Genomic DNA, 20,715 nt, shown 5'->3' on the forward strand with positions numbered 1-20,715 from the left:
GTCTTTGGCCAGGCCGAATCTGAGGTGCTCCCAAAAAGCTAAATTGGAGAATCCACCCAATATTTGGAAAAAGAGATCTGGAAATCACACACACAAAGAGTGCAGAACAAAGATTCTCAAACTTGTGTGCATCAGAGTTCCTTGGGAAGCGTGTCAATACTAAGCTTGTCGATAGGTATCCCTTGGGGTTGGGCCCCAGATAATCCCACTCGGTACACCCGGGGTGGGCCGCGAAAGTGACATTGTAACAAGCATCCCAAAACGATCCTGATGGAAGTGTCCGTGCTGGTAACGCTAGAGAACAAAGACTGCCACCCGGGAGCAGCACTTCTCAACCTTGGCTCAGTACCAGAGACACTACGGTGCCTCCAAAAAAAGGCAGATGTCAGATCCTCACCGTCGTCCAAGAGCAGACAGAGACAAAATAGGTCAGAATCACCCCTGGGGGTCGGGAGCGGTCAGGGCTGAGCCACGCCCCAGACCAGCGGGCTGGGAATCGCCGACGCTAAGGCTAAGAAAGCTACATGTTAAACCAGCGCCCCCAAAGGCTAACAGAGATGGCTCCGTAAACAGTTATTAATAAGAAAATAGTCTTCATTGGTTTAAACCTTTCTACATGTCAAAGTAACTTGAAAGAAAAATAATCCGACACTACTGGTTGACAAAGAAATCGTTTCCCTCTCAAGAAACCACTGAAAGCGTCGGAATCAACGGCTTGCTGATATTTTGCCGGGCGTGGAAAGGCCAGCACAGGACAATGGAGCAATGGAGCCCAATACGAAAACGAAGGGAGAAAACCAGCCACCTCGCCCTCGGAAGCCCCGGGAAAGACACCGCGAGCGCCAGCCTCGGCCGCAGCAGCCGAAGGGGTTCTCCGGGCGGTGGGCGTGCCGGCCGCTGCCCCACAAAAGACACATCCCTGGGTCGCTAACAGCCTCCCCTCCCACCCGAGGCGCCTCTCCACCCCCGGAGACGACCACCCGGGGCCGCAAGTCCGAGACGCTCCCGGCGCCGCAGCCAGCGCGGACTGCTCCGCAGAGCCGGACCCGGGGCCCCCGGACCGCCCGGCCGCGGGCCCCACACCCGGCCTCGCCCCCTCCCCGCCGGGCCTCGCCCCGCCTCCTCCCGGTCACCGCGCACAGCCGACCACCGCACTGACCGTCCCGCGGCCCGGCCTGAGGACAGCTCCGGCGGAGAGGGCGCGCTTTGCCGCAGGCGCCGTCACAAGACGGGCAGTGGACAGACCGCGGCTTGCAGCGAGGCGCCCTCAACACGCCCGGCGGCCATTTTCCTCCGTCTCCTCGAACTGACAGATCACGTGGCCGCAAGGCAGGGGGCGGGGGCCGCTGGTGGCCACGCCCCCGTGGGCGGCCCGCGCCGGGGGCGGGGCCTGGGCGGGGCCTGGGCCGGGCGGGAGGTGTCAGCGGGCGCCGGCCCTGGAGGTACAGGCGAGGTGCGCGGAAGCTGAGTCGCCCGGCGCTGCCGACCCCCGGCCTCTGAATCGGTATATCCCAGACGGGCGCGCCAGGCAATATTTTCTCCACTGTCAGCATTTTTCCTTTTATTATGGTTCATTTATAATCCCTGTTCACCATTATCATCAGAGCTTTTGCAGAGAGATAAACCACAATGATAACTTCGGAAGACATTGCAAATACATTGCAAATAATGTCAGCTCACTTCCCTCCCACGGAAACGCAGAAGCGAGGTCCCTGCCTTCTCCGAACGCCTGTGCCACCTGTTCCTGGGGAAGACAGCCCGCCGGCTCCTTGCTTCCTCACTCCCGGCTCTGCGGGCCCGCAGTCTGGCCTTCACCCCCACCTGTGAAGAGGGGATCTGGGACTTGCCAGAGGCCAATGGGCAATTGACAGCTTTCCGTTCACAGCCCTTTCGTTCACTGCTTCCTCCTGGAAATGTTTCCCCTCTCTGGGCTTCGGTGACCCTTATTCTGGGGCTGCTTCTTTCAAGCGTTAAAGTGGTCGCAGTTTCCAGAGCCAGACTCATCACCTGCCCCTACCTAACGGGATTCTGCTCCTGCTTTGCTCCTGTCAAGGGGCCTGGGTCCTGCCCCCATCCACAGAGACAGGAATTGGGGAGTCATACACCTCCCCAATGTCATCAGATCAGCCCATCGCCTGACTGCAGCCACTTTCACCCCCCGATCCATTTAAAGACCTCAGAAACTCTCTCCAGAACTATTCCAAAAGCCCCCAAAGACCCTCCTTGCTTCCACTGGTGCTCTGCTAACCATTTCTCTGGAGATTGGAGATCATGTCACATCTTTGATAAAAATCCCCATAGTCGTCCCTTCCCATAGAACAAACTATCAAATGGAACTTAACACACACGCCTCCTCAGGAGCTGGGCCCTGCCAGACTTCTGGCCATCGCCCTGTCCACTGCTTTCCTCCCATCCTGCCCCTCCCCCAGGCGGTGACATTTACAGTTCCTGGAACATCCGGCCATGCTCCTTCTCCTCTCCATTCTTTTCCAAAGTGTTGTTCCCTCACCTAGACATGCTTTCCTGCCTCTTGTCCCGCTGATTCCAGCAGATGAATTCTATTTGTTTTTTAAGATACAACTAAAGGAGTCTCTTCTGTTAAGCTGTCTGGAGGACCTCATGCTGATTTGTCATTCCGTCTTCTGTACTCACTCACCTCTTACGCCACAGAGCCCAGGACACAGGAGGTACTCAAAAGCATGTCCTGAAGCATCTTTAACTTGTTGTCTTTCTCCCACCATAAAGTACACTCCATCTTTATTCTATCCCAACTCCCCTCTCCCTTTTGAGGACAGTTCTGGCCTTGACAAGCCTTTGAGGAAGAAGCCACATAATTTCTGACTCTGTCATGTGCTTTGGGATACTTTCTCATTGTCTCATGATGTCACACCAACGTCCGATGCTGTCACACAATACTCCTTGTCGGCTTTTTCCATGAGTTGCCAGGTTGATTCACTGGGAGATACTTTTCAATAGTTCCCAATCTTGGCACATCAGAATCATCTGTGGGTCTTTGTAAAAATCAAGACTCGAAACTTGTTGGGGAGTTAACATATCCCCTCAGCTGATTCCAATAAAACACCATTCTCAGGCTTGGATTTTGGTCCCATTGTGTCCAAATTAGTGATTTCAAATGTGAACATACCTTTTTAACATCAAACCATTTTCTGAGGCTCTAACGGGCCTTAAAGTGACCACTGATTCTGAGAGCAACAGGGGATTGGAATTTATGGGTTCACGGGGATCCGTAGCCCCGGGTGAGAACCTGTACTCTGAACATGAAGTACAGGAGCCCTCCCTCGTCCGCGGTCTCATTGTCTTGGGTTTCAGTTACCCCTGGTCGACCTTGCTCCAAAACTATTAAATGGAAGATTCCAGAAATAAACAATTCATAAGTATTAAGTTATGCACCGCTCCGCATGGCATGATGAAGTCTCACGCCATCTCACTCCGTCCCACCTGGGCGATAACCACCCCTTTGTCCAGCGCCTCCGCGCTGCAGATGCTCCGCGCCCGTCAGTCTCTCAGTAGCCATCAAGGTTACCAGAGTGACTGTCACGGTAGCAGTACTTATATTCGGTCACCCTGATTTGCCTTTAAAATGGCCCTGCAATGATTCTCAGAACTTTTGTTGCAATATGTTGTTATAATTGTTCTATTTTGTTGTTAGTTATTGTTATTAATCTCTTATTGTTCCTAATTTATAAATTGAACTTTATCGTAGGCATAGATGGTGAGGAAGAAACATAGTATATATAGGGCTCGGTACTAGCCACGGTTTCAAGCATCCAATGGGGGTCTTGGAATGTGTCCCCCGCAGATAAGAGGACACTACTATACCTCAAGTCGGCAAGGCATCCAACACGTTTCCTGAATGAGTAAGTGGACACGAAGAGAAAGCGTGGATTATGTAACAGATGTTGGATCAAAAGGCTCCAGAAGAGCTCCCCAGAGTGTGTGGTTAGTGCATCGATGACTCGGGGAGACAGGCTCTAGAACCCTTCAGCGCCTTCCCCTAAGAAACACCGTTTGGAGAAGAGCTGCCCCCATAATAATCCCCCTTTCCAACCCACCTCTCCACCAGCACCCTAACCCCATCCCCTTCACCCCATAATTTCTGTAACCCCAGCAGCACTACCTGGCTAGTGAAACCGGCCTCCACATGAGCCCAGGAGGCTGGCTCTAGGCAGGACCAGGTTCATGTGCAGGCTGAGCTCTGCCCACCAGGTGTGAGCCATGCTCAGGAGTGGCGAACCAGGCTGACAGGACTCCTCTCTTGGGGGAAATTGGAATACAGTAGTAAGAGGGGGAGTTGGGGAGACAGGACGGGTGGTGCTCCAGCTTCCGTGGGCCCAAGCATCACAGCACTGCAGCGGGGGGTGGGAGGGTATCAGTCAAGAGCCTTGCAAAGCCCGGTCCAGAAGTGGGACACTCAGTCCCAGACACTGAAAAAACAGTCGCTTATGCCAACCGAACCTCCTCCCTGCCGCTTCCCCACAAATAAGAATCCCTGAAGATACTCAGTGTACAAGTTGTTCTTTTAGAAATATCTTTAAAGCAGTCTAGATAGCAGTTTGGAAAGAGCTGCTAGTCACAGGCTTTACCGCAGCCCCCAGTTCTGAAGGTGGATGAGACGGGGGTCATGTGATGGGAGGAAGGGAAGCGGCGGGCGGGGAACGGATTCATCGAGCGGGGCTCCCCTCTCCATTGCAGGTCTGAACTGTGAAGGGGGAACCCTAAGTCCAGGGGCGGTGTTATTATTCCAGGCCAGGCGTTTAATTACTAAAATGAGAACTGTTAATGACCGAAAGTGGCAACGTGACAGTTTGTGACCTAAGGGTGATGAGCAAACGTTATGAAAACTATGAGACTTACTCAAAAACTCTCATCCAGGGGTGGGGAGCAAGAAATAGAGCATTCGCGGGAGCAGCCTGCAAATAAAGGGAAAATAAAGTTACTTTATAATCTTATGGCGTTCTCCTCTATCAACACGATGGTTACATCTGGCAAGCCGTATCTGTTTTGATAATAAATAGTTCCTAACTCAGACCAAATGCTATTTATTCCTTTCATACTTACAGACTCTCAGACTCATATCTCGAACTGAGATAACTATTGTAAAATATAACTGAAATGCTGCCTCCTCAGTTTGTTTCAAATGTACGCCCCCTCCTCTATCAGCGGTCTTTGTGTGGTTGATGCAGCTTGCTCGAACCTTTCTGGCAAACACATCCTAAGGTTTCTGGCTTCAGTGGAATCACTGAAATCGCTTCAAGAATCTGGCTGTTGTACTTGTCCTGTGGCATTATGTAGAAAGAAAAATATGAGTTATCTTTTCATTCCTCACCACGCTCCTCATCAAAACTGTAATTTTAATCACCCTCCCATCTTTTTCAACAGAATCAACACATTGGGGTGGTGCTTTCGGCAATCCAAGCTTTTTACACGGTTTCGGATTCACTGCGTAGAAAATTTTCCATAGAAATCTGAAGACATTTTACATACTACCTTGCTTTAAAAATTGTTTTTTCTCTGATAATAAAAGGTATATGTGCTTATTATAAAGTATGTGGCGAATACAGAACTAGTTGAAGACGATATCACCCTTAATCACACCACTCAGAGTTCTCTGACTTCTGAAAGAGAGACTTGAAACTGTATTGACCAAAGTCATTATTTTAAACATCCATTATAGGAAAGAGGAGGGGTCCCAGGGATGCTCCCGAGATGTCATTTTTTTTTTTTTTGCCTTGATCGATGATGGTTGTAGCTATCACTTCCGATGACATCTTTGCCAGTCTCCTCTCGGACTCATGTAACAGTATGTTCCTTCTACATAAAAAAAAAATTAAAAAAAAAAACACGTAGAGGAATGCTTCTTCATGTCTAGGACGGCACTACACAGAAAAGGGGCACACGCCAGGACAGAGTTAAGAGCAGATGCGAGAGGCAAGAGGAGAGAAGCAAGTGTAAAAACCCTGTGTTTGAGTCGGGGGCAGGGACGAGAAAAAAAAAACAGAGATGGAGGAAAGAGCAAGAGTTATAACTAAATTAATATCACCCTACAGGAAAAAGACTTCAGGTTTTAGTGGATCGCCACTCAAAGCCACCAGTAGGGCGAATGCATTTGCACGTCGCCAACCCTCCCCCTTGCCACAGCTGTTTCCGACTCCCTCAAGCTGTTTTCATCATCAAATTCTTACTCGCCGATAGAGACTGAAGATTTGGAGCCCCTCTGCACAAGAGTGCAGTCTAATTAGAGACGCGGGTGATACGCTAACAGAAAATACTATCCGCTCAAGCTAGCATAGGCCGAGACCCAAGGACATGACGGCTCGGGAGAGTCGGTGGTCTCCGGGCTTGGTGGGCGTTGAGCGATGCCCTCAAAGAAAGGAGGAGGTAAGTGAGCAGGGGTCAGGGAAACGACGTGGCTAAGAGGTGAGCACGGGCATTGCACGGTCGGGAAGCTCGGCCGCGGCTGGCGCCCTCTCCTTTAGAGTTTTGCATCAGAAGTATTTTTTAGGGCAACGTTAAGTTGGGAAGAGGTGCAGCTCTTTCCTCCCCTTCTTGGACTTGCGCGGCTCTTTCCGTTTCCGGGCATGAAACTTCCGAGCTAAGCGGACACCTTGAGTTCCTGTGGGCCGTTGATGCCGAAGTTCACTTATCAGCACAGATGCCCGGGAAAGGGAACAGGGCTGGAACAGAACGAGGTACTAATAGCGCATTAGGTCCACCGCGTTTTTAATCGCTTCGATTTCATGAGACTAGGAATTAATGTTTAATTTTATTGTACCATAAAAACTGTGTAATTTAAATTTCACCTGTCTCCTATCTTAATCATGAATTTAGTTTCATTTTATCATATCAAGCATCGTTCTCCTCAAAGATATATTTAAAATTTAGGTTAGCACATCATTTAATATAGTATTGGATTCAACTACTTTTATTATTGGTTCTAATTTATCTCTGCAAATTTTTTTTCCTATATCTTTCTCTAAAACCGACATTTAACCGTTTGTTTCTTATGAAGTATTAAACCTTTTCTCTTCTACTTCCACATTCCCTACCGACTGCTTCTTCGTTGAATTAAATTGACCTCTTCGTGATATATTCATCCCATTTGGATGTCCTTGAACCGATATAACGCTTTAAGTTACTATTGTTTTATAATTCCTTGTAATATTTTCTAGAATAAGTTCTCAAAGATCATCCCTCTTGGCCCTTTTTTTAAATTATTTTTTATTTTTTATTTTTGTTTATTTTTCTTGGAGTTCATAGTAACTGAGGACTTTAATCAGTATCTACAATTTCCCTGACATTCTGTCTTCTTGGCTCTGGGACTCTAGCCACTCAGATGCTAGAACTTTTGCCCATACTCTCTATCTATATCTTTTCCTCACTTCTCCGTATTGTCTATCTTTTCCCTCTTCATCCTTTGCTCTGGTTATTTTGATGTGCTTTGAAGAGGAAGAGACTAACTACACTTGGAGGAAGCTGGAAAGCCTTCTTAATCAAGGTAAGATTTGAGCTGGTTCTTCCTTGCAGACTGGCTAGACTTCCGGTGGGCAGAAATATTTTACTTCAGCAGGAATGTGAGTGACATAGAGTCAAAAAATGACTAATATAATTATATAACCAGAGTGTGGGAGGGAAAAAAGAGTCACAGAAAAGCAGATCATACTAGTCAAACCCCGGTATATCCGGATATAAGCCTGAAGCAATGTGTAACCGCCTCCCCACACACACACACAGAATCCCTTAGAGACCTACTTGGAGACTGCTCACCAGTAAATAATGAAGAAGTTATAGAGTATCTCTTGAGGGATACACCAGGAGTATCAACAGAGGTTTTCAATTGTGGGATCAGCCTTCATTCGCTCATTTGTTCATTTTACACATTCCAATTAATGGGCCCTTGTTATGTGCCAACTTCCTCTCGAATAAGCGAATGAGCCACTGTAATAGTCACTTGCTCCACAGACATTTATCGAGTGTTCACCATGTGCTCAGCGCCCTTCCAGGCACTGGGGATGCGGCAGAGAGGATAAGCCCCTGCCATCTCCCCTCGTGGAGCTTTGATTCCGGTGGGGAACAGACGACAAACCAACAAATGGTCTACAGTCTGCAGGTTCTCACGAGGGTGATGGAGAAACAGAACTCGGAGTGAGAAGGTTAAGGAGCGCGGGAGCAAAGGCCAGCGGGGAGACGCAAGAGGCCGTGCCTTGCGGGGATAGTTCAAGCCGAGGGGGGAGTAGCTGCGAAGTTCCAGAGATGGGGGCGTGCTTGGCACAGTCAGAGGACAGCAAGGAAGCCAAGGCGGGCGGAGCAGCCTGAGCAAAGGAGGGGACGAGCCCGGAGCGGCCAGGTCAGCAGGGCGCTGCTGGCCGCAATGAAGACGGTGAATTTTACCGCAGGGGAGGCGGGGAGCCACCTACGGGTTTTGACACAGGAGGGACATGACTGACCAGTTTTAAAAAATTCGTTCTGCCTTCTCCGAGAAAAACGGACTGTCAGGGATAAGGAGGGTGGAAGCAGGGGGCTCTCGCGGTAACACAAGTAAGAGGTGGCGTGGCTCGAACTGGGCCCATTGTAACGAAGGTCAGATTCTGCGTGTGCTTGGAAGCACACGCCCGGTGCTGGAAGCCTCTGGAAAATGAGAAAGACACACAGGTCTATGCCGGATGGAGCCGGAAGCTGGTCTATGAAACGTCCATTCGATCATCACACCTGTGAGATCGGAAGGTCTACAGCTGGGCAGGAAGGAAGTTCTCTCCTGTCGAAACACACTCGAGAGAAAAACATCTGGCAAATCTGCGAGGAGACACACTCCACAGCCCCTGGCCGGTGCTCCTCAGAGCTGCCAGGTCATCAAGGGCAAGGACAGGCTGAGAATTGTCACCGTCGAGAGGAGCCCAAGGAGCCACAGTGACGGAAAGTGTCCCGCATGGATCCCTGGGACGGAAAAGGGAATCGGGAAAAAACGAAGGCTGAGGAAACCTGACTGACGTGGAGATTTTAGTTTAAAACAATGCGTCAGTCAGTACGGGTTTATTACCTGTGACAAAGGTACCACGTGAACAAAAGACGTTCGCAGTTGGGGAAGTGCGTTGGGTGCGGGGTGGGGTGGGGGGGGCTCTGTACCACCTTCATCACATTTTCTGTAAATCTAAAACTACTCTAAAGTAAAAAGTTCCTCTATAAATTTTTCAGTGATTCAGCACCTCCCATTACCAACGCGCCCTACTTCCCTTTCGTTTTTTTGCTGGATCGCTCGACGTAGGGTTCATCGGGATTCAGCGCAGAACTCCGTCCTGCGCTCTCAGGACAGAAGCCTGTGGCGATGCCGCCGTTCTCATCACAGAGCACAGGGCAGCCGGGAAAGGGGGTACGGACGGACGTGGGCCGAGATCACGGGAACATCAACGTGGTGGCATCGAGGACCCGGTGGAGCCTGGAGGCTCGAGGGAGTGAGGTGGCGAGCGGGGCGGTGGCTGCGAGTGGAGCCCTCGAAACGGAGACCGCGGCGGTGGCGGGGCGTAGGCGCACCTACTCGGGGGGCCTGAGTGGGATGGGGACGAGGCCCCTGGAGGGCGGCGGGCCGGGGACCTGCGAGGCCGCAGCTCCGCGAGCATATTGGATCGAAAGCCTCCAGGGTCATGTTGGAGAGAGTGACGATCGCCGGGTTCTAATATTTTCTAGCCGGGAGTGACCCTGGGCGGCGAGTACGGATGGCGGCACCGACAAGGAGAGACGGCGTGAGCTTCTACACTCTGGTGCCTGGGGAAGGAGGCTGGGACAGCTGTCTGCCTGTGGCAACGAGAAGGCCCTGCCGCCAGGCCCAGGGGCGACGGAGGGGAGCCCGCAAGCGGTGTGCGAGGGAACTGTGTTCTCGGGAGACGCCGGCTCTTCGTCAGAGGCAGACGTGGAGGAAACGGGGGAAACTTCCCTAACGCAGCGCCACGGATCCCCAGGGTGGTGGCAAGGTCTGGGGCCCTGGGAAGAGGCCTGCACACGGCTGCATGAGGACACACGGTTCCCGCTCTCGCTACGGGTGAAAATAGAGATGATTTGGTAAACACAAATATATTGAAATGCTACGACTAGACTTAAAAGAAACTTCCGTGCAATCGCTGGGGGGCCGTGCAGTCTGCACTGGTCAGACACTCACGCGGGTTTCCCCCAAACGGCACGACGACCGTGCGCGAGCTACACCGACTGATGCTGTGGTCTGTGGATCCCGTTTCCTAATGAACCAGGGTCAGGGGCCTGTGATCAGCACATCGGGTTCCTTAGTTCTTCATTCTTAGTCAGTTCCTCCCGGAGCGAAGTGATTCAGAAAGTCAGATGCTAATCATCTGGGCTGTTTCCTTATCTTGGATGGATCTTGGATTATTCCATTGTCTCCTTTTGTTATTCTTGATGAAAGTCAGTAAAAGTTTTAATTGTTCGTCTATGGCATAAATGTGTCCCTGGAAGAAAACGACATTCAGGAAAATACTGCGCATCAGTATAATAAAAAGAGGCAGGAGAAACAGCAGAGGACAGTTTCACAGAAGCCAAGGGAAGAAGAGAGTGGTCAACACAGCCAGACGCGGCAGGATTCCAGTGACACAAAAACGGGAAACGAACCATCACGTTCAGCGGCAGAAGCCAAAGATGGCCCTCGCGAGCGGTCCCGCAGGGTCGGGGACCAGTCAGGAAGCAGAGGTGCTGTGTAGACTACTCTTTGAAGAAGCCTTATTGTAAAGGCCGAGGTTGGCTTTAGGATTGGTTTCCACTACTTGTCTTTTTTGGGATGAGGGAGGGAAGAGTCTTGATCCTAAGGCAACGTGTACACAACATTCTTCTTGAGGCTAATGACTCGTGCATTAAAAAGCGTGGAGTGACAAACAGGGACTCGACTTCCCGAGGGATTGGTGGCCCCGTGGCCCATGGAAGGGCTCACCTTCTCACAGGCCCTTGGTCCCTAGGTGCTGGGCAGCTGAGTTCCCCAGTGATGGCTATGAACAGCTGACATTTTTTCAAGACCATTCTCATCACAGGATGACAACCAGCAAGCGGCACCCCTGTCCTGGGCACAGCGCGCCCCGCTCTGCCCCCGCCGGCCCATCTGTCCGTGTGCTGGCAGTGCACTGGTTTTGTTGGGGACAATGTGACCGAAAAGGAGACTCAAACGCCAAACACAGCATACTTGAAAATATTTTACCAGTACAGAGAAATGTGCTATTTTTAACGATGTGGAAAAGCTGAGCTAACACCTGGTGCTGGCCACAAGCGGGCTGAGCCCCTGCAACCCCTTTTGCTGCGAACGCCGAGAAACATTAGAGCAAGAGAACACGGAACTATTTTTAAAGTCACACATCTAAGCTGACAAGAAAGAAAGGCTGACCATACGAAAAGTTTACCCGAAGAGGCTCGGATTGGCATAGCTATGTCCAAGGGGGAAGTGGAGGTCCGGGCGGGTTTGCTGGCTTTACGTGCGACGTTTTTATTTTAACAAAGACGACTTTGAACCTGATGTGGCGAAGCAAAACCCTCTGTCCAGTCTGAGTGGTGGGCATGAGCGCGTTGTTCTGGACTGATCTGTATACTCAGAGTGTTTGTTTTACTTTTTAGAAACTGGCTAAACTCAAGTTTTTTCCTAATATTCTTTTTCCTAATTGGAGGAAAATAAGTTATGGTGAGACAGTTGGCACACACATCTAAACTTGCGTAACTCCTGTTACTTTCACTCTATTTGTGTCTAACACTATAAAGCCCTTGGCATGTGCTTTTCTTTCTTCATCTAATTAAGTCCCTTTGCACGTCTTTCTCAGCCCCGCCAAACGCTTCCTCACAAGCCCAAGCGCCAACTCCTCTGTGCCACCATCCGACTCTGGCCGAGCACCTTGCCCCCTCCTCATCCCAAGTGCCCTGTGCACCTGCCTCTAATGAAGCACTTTCCGTAGTTATGGTAATCGTTTATTCGCTCCTTGAAGGGCAGTAATCTCTTCTTTCATTACCTAGCACACAGGTAAGAACTCATCAAACGACTACGGAATGAATAATTGAAAGACAAAATTATATTACAGTGTCCATCTATATAAAGCAGGAGGGCTGCCATCACCTGGCTTCTAGGGCCTTCTGTGCTGTGAAGCAAATCAGGTTAACCTTAGCCGTCATGCCTGTTGGGACACACACACACACACACACACACACACACGGAAGGGCTGCGTTGGCAGGCAGCTCCGGGCACCATGTCCAAGCTGTTCTTGCTCATGGCCCAATGGGGTCTTTCAGATCTGCCATCACAGCCTAAGGACTTCCGGACTGACAGCACCAAGCCTGGACTTAGTGCACGCGTCAACCCCAGCATCTCTGTAACGGCGCGAGCCGATGTGTTTCCCCAACCCGGGGTTCACGACAGCTCCTGGAAGCTCCTGGAAGCACCTGGAAGTGCACTCCAAAGCTCCCTCAAGTTTACATAATCGTGGTGCAGAAACCCAGTGGGAGTCCCAGTGCTCTGCTTGGCAAAAGCCAAAACCAGACACAGTCATGAGCACAGTGCAAAGGCCAACAGCAGCCCCGGGAAAGCCGACTTCCTTTCAACTGAGAGGGAAGTCAGCGTCCTTGTCACTGAATAAGTCTGGTTTAGCAGAGAACACGTGATACTACAAACAAATTTAAGGTTGTTTTAATCGCCTCCCCGAGTGTTTAGAATGCGGCGATAGTTTCTTTTAAATGATTTTTAAGGCGAGAGTCAATGACTCCTCAGAACATCATCCTCGTATCGAAGAATCCTTCAATCAGAAAAGACCATCGCCTCTCACGGCAGGCCCGGTTTTCAGGTCTACGGGCGGAATTTAAGGCCTCCGAAATAAGCCCACGCACACGTGTATTTTTAAACTACCGTTTAATCGGTCTCAAAGACACACGAATTAGAAAGAAACCACATTCGTATGTAAGTTACAAACATCTTTAAAACCCAGCGGGCAGCCACCAGCGCAGCTCCGAGGACACAGACTAGGAGCGCGTGCTCACGGAAGCGTCACGTCACGCCGCGGCTGACACGGAGGTGGCTTTAACTCACCACGCGACGGGAGCTGAGGTGTGGCTCTGCTGAAAAGTAACACTCCTTTAAAAAAATATTTCGGAATAATAAAAACGAAAAGCACAGGACACTACATTCTGTTCCCACCCAGGGAAGAAGGCAAGTGAGTCCTATGAACACTGGCCCCTGGCGCCCGGCCTCCTCTGGGTACGGTGGTCCTCTCCTCCAGGTAGGGGCGGGACGCAGCTCTCGTGGGAAGGCGGGACGAGGTGGCACACACTTTCGCCCTGTGTGTGGCCGTGGTCCTCTGGCTTCGCCTGAACCGTTCCCGTTGCCCCTCCTGGTTCAGAGAGGCAGTCACGTACGGGTGGAGCCTGGTTGGGGGCATGCGTGGGTCGGAGGTCTGCTTCCTTTCTCCACGGGACAAAAAGTCAGGAGCAAACGGGCTTCGTGGACAAGTCCATCTGTACAGAACCGAAAACACTTAAAATTGGGAAAGACGCATATTTTAAGTGTCTGTCAAACTCTTTTTATGTGTGTTTGTCCTTCAACGGGAAAGGACAAGAAAGGAGTATCAACATAACAATTTCTTAAAGAAGTTACCCCAAAATAGAGACTGGGCGGGACACAGTCACAAGTCCAGGAAAAGGCAGCCGGCCAGTCACCGTTTCCATTTCTAACGCGTTAGTGAGAAAATGGTTAGTCATTCCTCTGATGGTGCTGTGTAACTTTTGGTTTTTCATTCTATTTCCATTTCTTTTTATAGTAGCAAACTTTGATCCCACATGACTGGAGACCTGGCCGTGTGTCACTGAGGAAGCTGTAGACTGCGGTTTTGCACAGATCTTTACACTACTATTTATAGAACCCGTCGTCCCGGGGTGTTATTTTGTTTGTTCGGTCTCCTTTATAAAAGGTGTACTGAAAGACTTGGAATCGGTTTTAAAGGCAAGACAAATTAGCATAAAAATATGTCCATTTTAGAAAGTCTTCCCAATGGATGACCTACAGAGCTCGTCGGTTCTTTACTGGGGTTTGCATACTGTTAAAAACCTATTAAAATAAATATTATTTTAAAACATATAAAAACAGTACTAAGCAGCCCGCCCATCAAAGTGGAAGTGGCTGCCTCCTCTCTCCAGGAACCTCCAAGCATGGCAGAGTCGCCCATCACAAGGGCGCTCCGGCAAATACCAGCGTGGGGAATTCCTTATAAATTTTCTTCTGTAACGAGTTACTATAAATAGATTTGACTGGTGGTGCTGCAGAGCAACCCTGGAGAGACCCCCTCAGTTCTAACCTTCCAAATTCACATTTAGGAGTGGGCTTTCTTCTTTTCCGTGCGAATCCTTCCCTTCGGCATCAGGACGGTGCACAGATGCAAAGCCCCCTTTACGCAGACAGGCTGTAGAATGCAGAACTGTCAGCATCTAGGCTCAGAGTACCAACGACCAGCCACTCAGTACAAGTACACTGGGCCAAGTGTCGTCAGTTTTATAAGGTACAGGAGGGCAGCTAAGATTACGTTTCACAGTGTTATTTAGAATTCTGCACCTACATTAGATCTGATGTGTTTATCTTCAGCCAGGATGGACTATGGGCGGCTGAAGGAAACACCACAAAACACTGGTTTGTATCTAAAACTCGGGACAAATCCTTCGCTGACACCACCCTGGAACAATTATTCTCTCACGGAATTTTCTCTTTCACTTATAATATGGAACTCTTAAAACCATTTACTACTTCAAACGGTTTATAACGAGGCAAAAAGTATAAATGTCCAGGGCTGTTCATGAATATATGAATTAAAATGTGTAAGGTATAAATTTTAAATAGGAGATTTTTGTCCTAAGTATAATCTCGTCCTTGATTAAACATATAAATTTTGTAATTGCCTTAATAGCAAAAATTTAAAGTAATTTTTCTGCAGCTTAAAATAAAGTATAACTCAATTAAATACGCTTTAAATATCTTTGAATGAAATACTATTTGAGATATGTTGGTAAACCCTGTCCACTAAAATTGGTAATTTGTATAAAATATATTTTTTAGCATATATCTTCTTCAGTTTTACATAGCACAGAGACCAAAAAAGCAGAGAAAGCGAAAGGAAAATATGTTTTCTACAGTAGAGACTATTTCATTACAAAAGGTTCATTTTAAGGGCTATCTCTGGGAAAACTGGTCCACTGCCACGCCTTCTGATTTAATGGACTGAAAGCTTTTCTGTTGCTGCGGAAAACCTTTTGAGAAATCATGGCTTTGAGCACAATAATAAATGACCGTGCCAATAATTCTGAGTGTGAACTTGCCCTTGTCTGTGCCTCTTAGACATCTTGCTTAAAACTTCCATTTACTGCAAACACCACTGGCCATAAACCTTCAGAACTGTCCCCTCTAGGCTCATTGAGCAATCCTGGTCTAGCGCACAGGTGACTTGTCCAAGTCACAGGCTCACCGATGACGGAGCCGGATGGTCTCTGCCCGACACACTGAGCGCTTCATGAGTCACCTACCCTTTTTAGAACCATCCTTTTTACTACAAATTTTTCTCAAAATTGCTATCTGTGGAAATCCCGTATGTGACTATCACATATGGCGGAGATCCTACAAAAATACTTTTTAAGCAAAAGTGCCATGGTGGCTGGGCATTTCTGAAGCCGAATAAACCTCTTTCATGCGAGACACTTTAGAAGTTAAATAAATTTCTCCACTTACCCAAAGATCCAATATAAACGCTTGTTTTAAAAACTGAGAATAAGCCCCTTGTAAACTGGTGACAGCTGAGATACATCAAATTAAATTAATTGTAACTGCTTCCAGAAAATGAAATCGAGGGAAGAATAATTATTTGTGTTCATTTGTTTCCCTGAGTAGTATCGCAATTAACCAAAAGTATCAATATGATGTTGACCGATCATCTCTGGAGTGGTCTCCGGATAACTGAAGAGGGGAGAAATAATGTAAATCTGCACTGAGTCCTATTCCGTGATCTAAATGCAGCACGCATTACAGTGAATCGCTTCAGACTTCACAGTAGTAGAGACATACCAGCTTTCAGTTCTTCTCCTGTAAGTAGAGGTGTTAGTCCTTGCAATACTCTAAGTAGATAAATTCATTTTAGGGAGCACAAAGCCTCCTCTCAAGGAGAAAAGTCAAGTTGAGAATTAGAATTACTTCTTTAGTTTTTCTCCTAGGTTGCATACTTGTGATTACAACTTCCCTAGGATTAGAGAAAAGCTATCCAAAGCCATTTTGTACAAAAAAACTTGTTGATCCAGTGGGAAGGAAATCAAACTATTTATCTTCAAAGCAATTGAATCGAACAATTATCTTGCTTTCTCAACGGCAATGCTATGATTATATTCACTGAGCAAGAGATAACAGTGATTTCATGTTTGCAGGCTGAGAAATAAAAGAGAGTCAGGTAATAGAAACGAATGGTGATTGTTTGTAAATGGCTAAACAGGCTGAAGAAACGCGTTTCGATAAGCTCTCTTGTTTTCACTTATGACATGCCTAGACTTGTCTTTTAAATTCTAAATTTATTTACTTTTTCTGAATGGCAATTAGATTCTCTGCAGCATTAATTAAATGGAGGAGAGATTTCGGGAGGCGGATACTTCTCACGATTATCCTTTTCTACCCTCTCACGTTACACAGCGAGCTTAATTTCAACGCACGAGGAAAACGAGAAAATTTACTCAGCTACCTATATTCTTTTCTAGAAGGTCGCAGGACATGGCTAACCTCAGCGGGTAGGAAAACATTTACCTTTAGAAAAATAAAAACATTTCATGTGAACGAATACTCAGATATTTCTGAAGTTCTAGAAGGGCACACTGATATTTTTGCCGATTAAGACCTCGAAAGTCCCACGCACCTTGGCTTTTCCTTCTTTAAATGAAATACTGCATCGCTTAAACCAGATAGTTGTTCTGTTCTTAAGTTCATTTACACATTTATTAATGACGGACATAAAGAGACTTACCATAGACACACAGTTTGCAATTCATTAAATAATTTAAGGCAAAAAGAAAATAAATTCCACAAAAAATTGGTCAAATAAAGGTGCAGTCAGTCCGAAGGCTCTGCCCGCCCCGCCTGCCTCACGGCCCAGGGTTCGGGATGCATGGCGAGGCCCCGACACCCCCCGGCGTCACCCCCCTGCTCTTCTGCAGCTACTGCGGCATCGCAGGGCTCTGTGGGGTTAAAGGAGATGCCTCATAGCAATTCCAGGTGGGGTCCACTGTGGCAAAAATGGCCCATAAGATAAAAGGATATTTTTCTACTTACAGAATCAAAAACTCATCAACGAGAGTTAACGGCAAAATTTTAATGCGAGACATTAAGAGTTGGGAAACTAATTTGTATGATTCTCTAAAGGTGCAGTTCGGACCCGATGACTAAGTTTTCATTTCCCTAAAACTTTCCTAAATATGAATTAAACTGTCAAGGGTGAGAGAGTGATTAGCCGGACAGTAGCCTTACTCAGTGATTTCTCCGTCAAAACCTTCGAGCGATCTACTGTGATTATTTTCATAATCCTCTTAGAATTCTGTAGAACTTTTACTTGAGAAATTTCAAAGTCCAATGTATTAAAAAGTTATTAAATTTTTACGTCTTAGATAATGACAGAAAACTCCGATAAATAAGGGGGGAAAGCACTTCTGCTGAGCACCTGGTCCCTGCGCTGGGCTCCTGCGCTGGGCTCCTGCCCGTCACAGCTGCTGCCGCCCCCAGCCTGGCCCACATCTTCATCCGTGCCTGTCTGCCTTCCTCGTCATCCTCTCTCTCTCTTTCAAGAAAACAGGCTTAAAATATCGCACTGCCAACCTTCAGTTACGTTTAAGGAATTCATCCTTGAAGGGCTCTCTGACCGACATAAGGTAACTCAACTCTCAGGGGAATACGGTACCTATCATCCAGCACCCTGCTGGCAGGTCCACTGCGTCCTGTAGTCATTTGAGATGCCTTAAGAAAACCCTTCCAATGCTGAGATGTTTATTGCATTTTTTAAAGTACCCCACGACCTTAAATATCCTGTTTCGAATCCCTCCAGAATTCCTTTACGGCACACAACATCGAATATCGAAATAGTGTTCTCAACAATACTACACTTAAAAATACCATGTAGGAACAATATTTTAGGAAATGGTTTAAGGCAAGACAGTCATTTGGGAAAAGTTGATTTCGCTCCGTCATCCGGATGGACACGTTGTTTCTCCACCTCTTCAGCGTCTCGGGGTGCACACGTACATTCAGCAGCAGGGCACGCATGGGACCTGCGGACGTACGCCGAGGTCCCGAGCGCCCGTTGAAATAATGGAAATATTTTATATAAGGCGTGGCCCACAGGGACATGGCATGGGAGGGGTTACTTCACTCCGTTTCCCATCGGGTGCACAGAAAACGCCCCACCGACGACGGTCCGATTTCCCGCACTCCATCTCTTTTCGGACTAACCCAAACCCCTTGAGAAGGTGCTAAGATTGGTTTCTGTTAACACACAAAAAATAGCCATGGAGGGTTCTCCCCATCATTGTTTTAATGATGGATGTCTAGAGGCTATTTCCTGGTTCTGACTGCAAACACTGTTTGTCGTGGAACAACTATTCTGTCCCAGAGAATTTTCTCTTTCGTCACTCCTTTTGGATCGTGACGGCTGGACGTTTTCGTGTGTGCTCCTCCCTCTCTGAGTGTTTTTCGCTGGTAGCAACAGTAATACTAAGATAGCAACAATGTGAAGGCAGTAATACCAGGAGCTAGAAGAAAAAGGAAAGAGCTTGTTAAGTTTTGCTCATTAACAATCCTCGATAGCTACATACTTGTCACAATGCCGCACGGGCCCCGCCCCCAGGGTGTGTTTATTTCCTGCATTATATCCGTCCCCTCCATCACCCTGAGATGAAACTCTACAGTGTACGCCAGGAGGCATTCACGAAGCTCTGGATAAACCCAGGCCGGGTACGAGCCTGAGACCAGCTATCCCAGCTGTCCCGTTACACTCTTCAGTCAGAGTCAAAGGCCACGGCTAAATAGAACAAAAACCCTGAGGTGCTTATTAGTAGCCGTAGTGACCTGGACTCCCTCAAAACCACAGAATCAAGAAGTGAGTGAACAAGAGAACCAGGGACAGCCGTGGGCTTGACCTCCTTTGACCTCCCCTGCGATTTACTGTCCCTAATGAGTCACGAGCACCCTCACGAAGGGAGTCACAGATAAGCGATATTGCTTTTTGATGGTTACCGCCACGAAATGTCACATTATTAAAGATATTATTAGAAATATCGTTCCTCGAATTAAATATAAATCAGATGTGACCTGAACTGAGTGCAAGCGACTGTGAACGAAAAGCCGAGGGGGAAATCCCACCGACAGCTTGATTCCATTTAAAAGCATGTAACGGTTTCGTTCAAATGAAATTCGAGCACGAGACACGTAAAGGCTCCCCGTGCGATTATCGTCACAGTCAACAGTTTCAGACCACAGACTCTGAGCTGCCTGCCGTTCTACGTGTGCTCGGGTGACGGGGCATCTGTGAAAAGATAACGCTTTTCACTCCAAAGATGACCCTAACGTGCGGGAAGGAGACAGAAAAATGAAATGTGGACTCCGGGACGACAATTTCCATGACATAGAGATGACAGAGTACCAGTGAAGCATGAAAGGGGAGTGAAACAAAAGCAAGTAAACGAAACATAAGTAATTTATGTTCTTTCGATAAAGAAATTAAGAGAAGTAATAACTCCTTGTAAAAAAAACAAAAACAAAAACTTTATTTTCTAGTTAAATCTTCAAGAGACTCGAGGCAGTGGTTAGCCGGCTCATTTTCTTCCAACTCAGACTCCCGTCTAAGGGCTGAGCAGCGAAACCACTCTCTGAGGAAACCTGAGGCTGCCTGGTTTAAAATTAAAGAGTAACTGATAGTGTATTTAGCGGCAGGAAAGGAGGCAATGGCAGACCTTTTCGAGGACACCTAATAGCTCAGTGCTCTGAAAAGCGAAGTCATTCCCACTGACGTATTTTTAAGAGTAATATTTACCTGTAAAACTTGAACGACGGTTTTATAGAAAGAAGTACAAATGGCACTACTGTGTAACTTATTGCTATTTGAGTAGCCATCCACGTGATAACATCATACAAAAATTTCAGCTGGGGAGGTTCAATGAAATAATGTCTGATGTTATTTCTTATCTGAAATAAAGAAACAAGAATATTTGCTTCGTCCTGATAACATTACTTACAAAAGTACACAGACTGTGAAGTGACTGAGACTCACGCATTGCCGGAGTCCAAAACTGCAGCACCGTTACCGGAAAAGTGGGTTCAGAAAAACTCATGCATTTTTGTACAAAAAAAAAAAAAACCACGGAGAAAGGGGGAGGAAGAACGCAGGCAAAATGTATGAATCTGGGCAAAGGGCACCGAGACGTTTTTTGTAACTTTTCTCTGGATTTGAAGTTGTATTAAAATTAAAAGTTTCAAAAAGAAGTTAAAAATGACATGTTTAGGAACACTGTTTCTACAGGTCCTTCAACCATATTTGGTAAAACTACAGTATATAAATAAAGCTCAACCTATTTTCCATCTGTCCGAGGTATTAACTATGTTCACAGCAGCGACTGTGAAATGAGACATCCTCCTCCTTCTTCTCCATCCTCTGCGTCTGTGACAGTATCCAA

General features: G+C 47.6%; 2 protein-coding genes across 8 annotated transcripts in view; both read right to left on the reverse strand.

Annotated features, from left to right (window-relative positions):
• The window catches only part of KIDINS220 (kinase D interacting substrate 220), a 76,191-nt gene extending 74,872 nt beyond the window's left edge, over positions 1-1,319 (reverse strand). For all 7 annotated transcript variants that reach the window (XM_036224046.1, XM_036224045.1, XM_016121147.2 and 4 more), the window contains exon 1: positions 1,160-1,319. The gene's annotated coding sequence lies outside the window, so the exon portion shown is untranslated. The remainder of the gene's footprint in view (positions 1-1,159) is intronic.
• Positions 1,320-16,983: 15,664 nt separating this feature from the next.
• MBOAT2 (membrane bound O-acyltransferase domain containing 2) overlaps positions 16,984-20,715 on the reverse strand; it is a 75,491-nt gene continuing 71,759 nt past the window's right edge. Inside the window, exons 12-13 of the mRNA XM_036224578.1 lie at positions 20,076-20,227; positions 16,984-18,795 (exon numbers count right to left, since the gene is read on the reverse strand). Coding sequence (XP_036080471.1) covers positions 18,570-18,795; positions 20,076-20,227 — 378 coding nt within the window. The 3' untranslated portion in view covers positions 16,984-18,569. The remainder of the gene's footprint in view (positions 18,796-20,075; positions 20,228-20,715) is intronic.

This window comes from Rousettus aegyptiacus, unplaced genomic scaffold, assembly GCF_014176215.1.
Source record: "Rousettus aegyptiacus isolate mRouAeg1 unplaced genomic scaffold, mRouAeg1.p scaffold_m13_p_7, whole genome shotgun sequence".
In the NCBI taxonomy this organism is placed as follows: Eukaryota; Metazoa; Chordata; class Mammalia; order Chiroptera; family Pteropodidae; genus Rousettus; species Rousettus aegyptiacus.